This window comes from Corticium candelabrum, chromosome 2 (assembly GCF_963422355.1).
Source record: "Corticium candelabrum chromosome 2, ooCorCand1.1, whole genome shotgun sequence".
Lineage (NCBI taxonomy): Eukaryota > Metazoa > Porifera > Homoscleromorpha > Homosclerophorida > Plakinidae > Corticium > Corticium candelabrum.
This window is the reverse complement of record NC_085086.1, coordinates 5,684,888-5,694,268: the sequence shown is the minus strand read 5'-3', so window position 1 is coordinate 5,694,268 and position 9,381 is coordinate 5,684,888. Positions and strand designations below refer to the sequence as shown.

The following is a 9,381-nucleotide window of genomic DNA, read 5'->3' as shown; positions in this document are numbered from 1 at the left end:
ATGGCGAAAGTCAGCATGAGTCGTGACTTGGTATATATTCATGAACTGATTATTCTGGTGACGCAGCTGCACATAACTTTCAAGTTTCTTCTGTTTGGATATATTTTCGAACCGGATGGAACTATTTTCTGAGTTTTTTAGTTAGTTGCCCATAACTAGATATTTGGTTGGCAGCATAGAATAATTGGTTGGCTCAATTGAAAAATTGCATCGGAAATACTGTAGTTTATCTCCATTTATATGTACTCAGTTTGGTATGCTTTTGCTGAAATGTGCCTCTCAAATTGCAGGAGAATGTTACTAAACTCTAAGAGAGCAATTGTGTATTAAGACAAACTGAAAATGTATCAACTTTTGAATGCCTAATTTATATTTCAATGTTTAGAGTTTGACGACAACATTTGCTCATCTTAGAGACGATTTGACAGATATAAGAAAAGATGTCTACAACATCCGTGCGTCTTGTTGTTATCCTACATGCTCCAATAGCACACAAGGTAACGTTTAGGAAAAATTGAAATTAATTAAATACTCCAAATCAATTGCATTAGTAACAAAAATATTGTTTAATTAGGAATGATAACATATAACAAGCAAGAGAAGGAACTCGAGTATTGTAACAGCAGCGACTGGTTGGTTTTATTGCCATTGTTAGCACCTGGTAGTTCTCCTTTGTTTCCTGCGTCAACCTGTATGGAGATAGCTCTCCGGCACAATTCATCCTCTTATGATGGGCCATACTGGATTAGGCCATCTTCTAACGATCCACCATTTCAAGTAGGCATATTGCATAAATAGATTTTCGTTGCCGCGTAAAAATTAGCTGCCGCAAGAGCGTAAGTATCTATCTCGGTTAATTTGTGATTTTTTCTTTGTTTGTTGAATAAAATAGTCAAAATAGCATAGGGTAATTTGATAAATTTTATTTTGTTTGTTAATTAAGGGATTCATCTGTATCAGGGTTGTCTTTAATTGCCTTCGCTTAGGCATCATGCATGCATATATTCACGAGTGTCAATTTTTGTCTTTTGGTTTAATAGCGAGAAATACTAATGAAAACCACGTATACGTGCCGTGTAGTTCAATTTTGATAAACTTTGACAAGATGATATACCTTTGATTTGAAACGGTATGTGTAAGAAATTTAAGAGAAAGACAATTTCTACTGAAATAGTTACCATCAAAAATAAGTATGGTCATTCTGTCGTATACGTACGTACTGTTGATAGCCAGAGGACTACCATACACTTATCCCGGATATCCGGGCCTCTGGTAATAATATATAGCATTTTGACATACCTGATGTTTCTGGCTGCGCATGCTGTTGTCCCCAGGCGTTCACTTCGTTCTTGCTTGCAGCGTTCGCACGTTACATGACTAGGCTGACGTGACAGCCTTCCACTTCGCAGAGAGGAGAACGCCTAGAATCTTTCGAGAACGTCATGATTACGTGGGGACCTTTTTGATTCGATTATGTAAGGTAACTAAAGATGCACATTCTCATTCGCTAGTTATTTTGCCCTGCAATTATACTGCGTGTGATTTAGAGACGACAGTCTCGTGAGAAGCATTCAAATTTATGAAATTATTTATTTACTCGCATGCACTGTTCAAATGACTCTACTTAGCGACGAACAGCGTTTGTCGTAAGCTTGTTATAAAGTCGCTTTTGCCTAAGGCAGCAGCTAAGCACGGTTGACAAACGAAAGCGTCTAACTTTGAAGCAATTTTTGTCCATTGAAAGCTTGATGACGTGCGTAGGTAGAGATAGACGTGATTAAGTAAAAGCAAGGTACAGCGAATGCCTATATATATATATATATATATATATATATATATATATATATATATATATATATATATATTCTTGAACTCTGTTCTTGTTCTTTCTGGTAGAAAAGTCTTTGTTTTTTAGCAATATAGACAACAATTCGGTAAGAATGAGCATGTTGTCCAACGCGACCATGGTCATCGCATGTCATGACATCGAAGATTATGTACATCCGTAAAACTTTGCTTTACTCTCGACGGCTGCAGTCTATGAACTCGGGATCGCAGCAGACATACATGGCTACTATCTCCTAGATTTTCTACACCTAAATCTGTCGCCATTGTGGGAAGTCATTTTATCCATGTGTTAGTGCTGCTATCATGTCATGTTTTATGGTTGGGTTAAATCTTTACATAATTGAATCAAAATGGGGACCAAGTCATCCCGACGAGGTCAAGCGTTCTTGACACTCCGAGTAGTAACATTAACCTAGTCATGTGACTCGCGAGCACTGCACGGAGGAGCAAGGCAAACACCTGGAACTGAGCCGCTCAAGCATGGGACGAGGCTACGCTCGCGGAGCACTGTTTACTTAAATTTGTGCCTACAATAGGTATTCTGTGACGCGAGAGAAGGTTGGACTTTGATTATGAAATTAGATGGCAATTATTCAACATTTGACTACGACAGCGACTTGTGGTCGAACAAAGAGACATTTCAATTGAACAGTTTGGATTTGGATGACATAGAAACAAAATTGGCTTCGTATTGGACACTCCCGTTTACTGAACTTCGTGTGGGAATGAAATATAAATACAATGGTGAAACTAAAATCAAATGGACCACTTTCAAATATATCGCATCATCTCTTTACGATGTCATTGCCGATGGAAATTTAAAAAATACGAGTTTTGATGAACACAATTGGGCACGATTACTACCTGATCTTTCTTACTATTATGTCAGGAATTTGTACCGAATTTGCAAAGTGAGTACTTGTAAGACAAATACACCTTCAAACTTATAATACTATTCTGTGCTTCACATCATGTGCTACTACCATTATTAGTATTCTGCACATCTCCCTCCCCTCCCTCCTTCCCTCCCTCCCTCCCTCCCTCCTCCCCTCCCCTCCCTCCCTCCCTCCTCCCCTCCCCTCCCTCCTCCCCTCCCCTCCCTTCCTCTCTCCTCCCCTCCCTCCTCCCCTCCTCTCCCTCCCTCCTCCCCTTCCTCCCTCCTCCCCTTCCTCCCTCCCTCCCTCCCTCTCCTCCCTCCCTCCCTCTCCTCCCTCCCCTCCCTCCCTCCCTCCCATCTCCCTTTCCCTCTCCCCCTCCCCTCCACCCCTTTTCTCCCCTTATCTTCCTGTTCCCCTTCCCCCTCTTTCTTCTCCTGCCCCCTTAACCTCTCTCTCTCCCCCTTCCCCGTTCCCCCTCCCTCATCCGCTCTCTTCTTCTCCCACCCCTCTCCAACCCCCACCTCTCCCCAACCCCCTCCCCAACCCCCCCCCCCACACCTCCCCAACCCCCTCCCCAACCCCCCACACCTCCCCAACCCCCTCCCCAACCCCCCACACCTCCCCAACCTCCTCCCCAACCCCCAACACCTCCCCAACCCCCTCCCCAACCCCCACACCTCCCCAACCCCCTCCCCAACCCCAACCCCTCCCCAACCCCCTCTCCCACCCCTCCATCACCCCTCCCCAACCCTCTCGCAAACCCCCTTTACCACCCCTCTCCAACCCCCTCCCAACCTCTCCCAACCCCCTCCCAACCCCTCCCCAACCCCTCCTAACCCCTCCCCAACCCCTCCCAACCCCTCCCCAACCCCCTCCCCAACCCAACCCCTCCCCAACCCCCTCCTCCACCCCTCCATCACCCCTCCCCAACCCCTCCCTTACCCCTCCAGCACCCCTCCCCAACCCCCTCTCGCACCCCTCCCCATTCCCTTCCCCAACCCCCTCCCCAACCCCCTCCCCAACTCCTCCCCAACCGCCCTCCCAAAACGCCTCTCCCACTCTTCCCCAACCCCCGTCCCCAACCCTCTATCCTCCCCCTTTCCTCCTCAACCCCCTCCCTCCCTCTTCCCCTCCCTCCCTCTTCCCCTCCCTACCTCTTCCCCTCCCCTCTCCCTCCTCCCTCTCTCTCTCTCCCTCCCCTTCTCTCTCTCCCCCTTTTCCTTTCCCTCTCTCTCCCCTATCCCCTCTTTCTTCCCACCCCTTCCTCCTCCTTTCTATCCTCTCCTTCTACCTCCTCCTCCCTCTCCCCCTTCCATCCCTCTCCTCCCGCTCCCCCTTTTACTCGCTCTCCATCCCTCTCCTCTTTTCCTTTAACCCTCTATCTCTTTCCCCTTCTCCCCTTTTTATCCTTCCCTCCCCCTCCATTCCTGCCCCTCCCCTCCTTCCCTCTCTCTCTCTATATATATATTATATGTTTCTAGAATGGTTTCAACATACATTTTACTGACAGTTCTTGGCCAAAGGCTCGTTTGGGATTCACATATCCTCCCAAAACTGATTCCTGTGACACTGAACAATCTATTCTTGGTTTCGGAATGCAGTACAAAATGTTATCGGTTCAGAACAGCGTTGGAAACTATGACTGCTGCTTGACTGATTTCGATTTTTATCCGGTAGCGGAAAACTTTAAAGCAATTGGCTACATCATGGCACGTTAGGACAGATACAGTTAATATACGCAGTTTGTGAACTCATTTTAGCATGTTTTTGTTAGCGACGTTTGGTTTCAATGATTTATGCCAGTCTTAATCAGTATTTGTTAGTAGTAGTAGAACGCAATTTGACAAACGTTCTGTGGTTTATGTGGCGTCATCACTGCAACTTGTATTCTATTGAATTCAGACATTTGGAGAAATTTGTACAGCCTACTGATATACTTACTGTACATTATGCGTAACAACATTTTAATTAAATTAACAGTAGTTTTGAGGGTGCGTGACAATTTCGTCCATTCTATTTTCAATTCGCAGCAACAGTTGAGTATTAAATTAGAAATTTAAATAGCCTAGAAGTTGATTGTAATCTCAATATTCAATTGTATTAAAAACTAAAAATTAACTGATTAATGTTGTAAATGTCACCACTCATGAAGTGGAAAATGATATTAAGGTATTCATTATCTTTACGATGAAACCAGTATTCTGAAATTTTTGTAGCCATTTTGGTGCTCATTGTGCTGGCTTGCTAAATGCCTGTATGTATGTATGTATTTATATATGTATGTATGTATGTATGTATGTATGTATGTATGTATGTATGTATATATGTATATATGTATGTTTGTATGTATATATGTATGTATATATGTATATATGTATGTTTGTATGTATATTTGTATGTATATATTTATGTATATATGTATGTATGTCTGTATGTATGTATGTAGGTATGTATGTAGCTATGTATGTAGATATGTACGTAGGTATGTATGTATGTATGTTGGTATGTATGTATGTATGTATGTAAGTATGTATGTATGTATGTATGTATATATGCATGTATGTATGTATATTTCCTCTTCCACCATCTTCTGTTTTATGCTGTTTTGGCGCTACAATTGATCCGTTTGGCGACCACCTAATCACCTGCCTTGGTGATCGGCTACGTGTTCAACATCGCAATGTTCTTTGTGAAGTAGTATTCCAAGTTTTGTTTGTTGAAAACAGGCATGTTAAAAGAGAACAGAACTTCTCGGGTTATGACTCAAGCAGACCAGGAAACTTACATCATCCACATTTCACGGATGGTTGACGTGGATATTTGGATGTTAGAATCCGTAACTCTTTACAGCCTTCCTATATATTGAAAGCAGTGATTCGTCCTTGTACAGCAGGAGAAGCAGCAGAATTTGAGCTTGGCGTGGCTAAGCTAGACACAAATTTCGTCTTTCAATTAAATTGAATATTGAAGTCACCGGCGACAGCTTGCGTGGTGTCATTTTGCCGTTTATGAGATATCGCTCGCGCTAGCAACTGGGGGTAGCTTTCTATGTACACTTAGTACGGAGAAAGAAAATTTCATCACAGGCTATGTTTAATATTCATAATTTACGAAAATTGGACGGATTGAAAGATTGAATTTGTTTGCAAAGCTAATGAATATTGGAATGACAATTGGTCTTTAATCAATTTCTATTTTCAATGTAATGGAATATTGTAAGAGCAAGCAACGCTAGTCAATTTTAAATTTGACATTCAATTTCCAATTTGCCTCAAAAATTAAAAATTAAATGCACGAATTGGCCACGCAAATTCAAAATTTAAAATTTTATTTTTAAATTAAATGAATTATTAAATTTAACATTAAAAATTGAACCAACGTGCTTGCAATTTCAATATTCCGTTGCATTGAAAATAGAAATTGGTTACAAATTAAGTATTTTTTTAATATACACTTTAATCCGCAAATAATTATAGTCCGTCGATCTGTCAATTTTTAATTTTTAATAGAATTGAATATTGAAATTGCAAGCAACTTTTAGGCTATTTTCAATTTTTTATTCAATATTCAATGTTGCCGGGAATTGAAAATGGAATGGACGAATGGTCATGCACCCATGAAGCCAATTTTACCACAGCAAGTGGTCTATTCTATCCACTAGTTTTTGAATCTCTTAAGCTGGATTTACAATATGCAAACGCTTGAGCGTCGCGTCGCGTGCGTCCTGTCACGTTGTCTTGCGTGGGAGTGACACGTTCGCGTCACAAGCCTCGTACCATTCACAATACGATTTCAGCGCGCCGTAGACGTCGCTGCCTGAATTATTGAACTGACCACTCGCGCTTCGATTTTCTACTAGCAGAACTCTGCCGGAACCCCCAGCTTGCTCAAAATCAATTGCTACGCGTTCTCCCTTGCACGCAGGTCTTTGTACGTCTTGCAGTTGATCATCCACAAGCAAGGATAGCTCCCTACACAATCTATAGACCGCTCAACGTCGAGTACAGCGCCCGAATCAATAATCATTGCCCACGGAAGACACATGTGCATCTAAAGTTGGCTGTGATTGGTCGGAATCAAGGTGCTACTTCCGACGCGACGTGTACAGCTTCCGGTTCGACGCTCGAATAGAACTTGGTTCTATTTGGACGCGTCGCGTCGCGAGCGTCGCATCCGTCAAACGTCGCTTCGCGTAGACCATTTACAATTTGAATTTGTACTACGCGACGTGACTCGACGCGACGCACGCGACGCGACGCTCAAGCGTTTGCATATTGTAAATCCAGCTTTAGATTCATATCATCTTTCACTATATAGACTTTGAAAGGAATATGTTCAAAGACATTATCAACAAGTGGGATACCGTTTCCTCGAGCTTTCAAGAATATATTAGAATAGTTGTCTGTAAAGATATGGTGCTACAACACCAAGCGGTTACACGCACGTATGCAAATTTGAAGTTTTATTTTCGTGGTTGGGATTTCCCTACTTGACCTGGTATATATATATATATATATATATATATACGTATATATCCATTGACACCAATGCTCAGTTGGTAGTATACGGTTTACTTTATCAATCTGTTTCTGAGTAAAACAGTTACGGTGTTAATTAAATGAGCTGTTTAGTGTTTGATCAAATCAGATAGATATTATTAGTTATTGACTGTTGTTGTTTAACGTTTTGCAGTTAATACTTTTGACATTAAAGTTATATTCATTAATAAATGATGTTTATGGAAAGATTAGTGCCAAATTAGTTATTTACATTAAGAACATGGTTCAATATGTCATAGTTAAAGTTATAGTTGAACACATTCAGTCATCCCAAATAGACATTTAACAATATCTTTAGTTTACACAAATGCTTGCAATCAAGCATTTTGTTGTTACCACAACTTAGAATCAAAAGTTACAACAGTAAAACAGAATGTCACTAACCAATACATCAAAATAAATGTTTTTGAACGGTATTAGTAATACAATAATCTTAAAGACACTAAGTTGCTTTGGTCTCTCAGGAGTTGACAACAGGTGTCAAAAGTGTAAATGTTACAGTATTGCTACAGACACAACGTCAGCTGGTAGTAAATCAGTTGACATAAAATTTTGTAAATACATAGACTTCCAATTGCAATGTATTGTTACTATTTCCTTCCAGCTACCATAGAGAGATATTTCTGCGTCACTAACTTAAGGATACTCTATCTCTTTATTATATCCAGCTAAACAACTTGAGAGTAATATGTTGTTTGTGTAATATTATCATCATTAAATTTTGATTTAATTATTATCAATAATTATTAATTGAATTATGCATATCATAAGACCTGCTGTGATACAGGAATTAAAACTGACTGTCAGCGATCATGAACAAAAGATCAATAGCTCCCAATTAAAATTGATGGTTAGTTTTCAACAAATAGCATCACACAATTAATGCTATTAATTAAATAGAAGTCATATCTTGGCATGGCGCATAATGGATACCAATTATGAGATATTTTTCAATCTATGCTGAAATCCAAATCTGAACTGGACAAAAAAGTTTCAACGCTGAATGCATTGTCATTTGAAATATGAATAAACATTAAATATTCAAAATTTTCTTTACAATTTTAAATAACAGTTAATCGTTGACGTTTTTATAGGACTTGAAGTCAGATGTAGCGACAATAACACAAAAAGTCAGCAAGCAAAATTTCATCACTCTGGTTCTTAACAATTAACATTAAAATGCCAGGAATGCAAGGTATTGTCTATGTGTTAATTTCCTTTCAGGAACTATCTAAAGCTCTTAATAGCGTGAATGGTACAGTACAGCTACAAGTAGAGGAGCAGCAGGTATAGGTTTCTGCATGCTTTTGATATCCACTTTGGATATTTGTTAGTATGTCTATAGTTTAATGAATATGTGTTACGAGTGTGAACGTCTACTTTTTCTATGTAGTTGAACATGTGTTTAATTAAAGATTTCTATTGTGTGAACATTTAAACTGACTCATAAATTCGACCTGAAAGCTACCGCAATGTGAGTGTCGGTCATACCGTGTGTGTGCGTGTGTGTGTGTGTGTGTGTGTGTGTGTGTGTGTGTGCGTGCGTGCGTGCGTGCGCTGTGTGACAAACGCGCGCACCCACGGACGCACGCACGATCGCACGCACACGTCACGCGCAAACAGACGCGAACGCATAAACATGGTGACACACTCAGACGGCGACACACTCAGACGGCGACACACACAAATTGATGACACACTCACACATACTCACGCAACCACACACACACACACACACACACACACACACACACACACACACACACACACACACACACACACACACACACACACACACACACACACACACACTTCACTTCACGCTGCGTTCATTCCAATGAGCAACGATGCAGGCCAAGGTCACCATAGGTTATATCGGAGGAGTGGATGTTCTCTGACATCAGAACGATCGATCGTGGTTGTGGAGGCCTTGTTGGCTGAATGTTTGGTGACAGTACTGACATTGACTATTCAGAGACTGACCATGTTTCTGTCTCTGGTGGTTTACAACGCCGGCATGATTTACAGCAGTAAATCCACAACCATCAAAGCTGCAGTGTAAAGCAAACTCTGATATCGTTTGCTTTGCTTCGCAG

The 9,381-nt window shown here is 41.0% G+C and overlaps 2 protein-coding genes across 2 annotated transcripts in view; one reads left to right on the top strand and one right to left on the bottom strand.

Moving 5' to 3' along the window:
• The window catches only part of LOC134176372 (uncharacterized), a 23,689-nt gene continuing 14,308 nt past the window's right edge, over nucleotides 1-9,381 (top strand). The window contains exons 1-6 of the mRNA XM_062643043.1: nucleotides 1-30; nucleotides 386-497; nucleotides 575-777; nucleotides 2,385-2,759; nucleotides 8,380-8,442; nucleotides 8,510-8,572. Coding sequence (XP_062499027.1) covers nucleotides 1-30; nucleotides 386-497; nucleotides 575-777; nucleotides 2,385-2,759; nucleotides 8,380-8,442; nucleotides 8,510-8,572 — 846 coding nt within the window. The remainder of the gene's footprint in view (nucleotides 31-385; nucleotides 498-574; nucleotides 778-2,384; nucleotides 2,760-8,379; nucleotides 8,443-8,509; nucleotides 8,573-9,381) is intronic.
• LOC134176248 (uncharacterized) overlaps nucleotides 9,115-9,381 on the bottom strand; it is a 583-nt gene continuing 316 nt past the window's right edge. Inside the window, exon 1 of the mRNA XM_062642928.1 lies at nucleotides 9,115-9,381. This exon is cut by the window's right edge and continues 316 nt beyond it. Within this exon, the coding sequence (XP_062498912.1) occupies nucleotides 9,186-9,381 (196 nt within the window). The 3' untranslated portion in view covers nucleotides 9,115-9,185.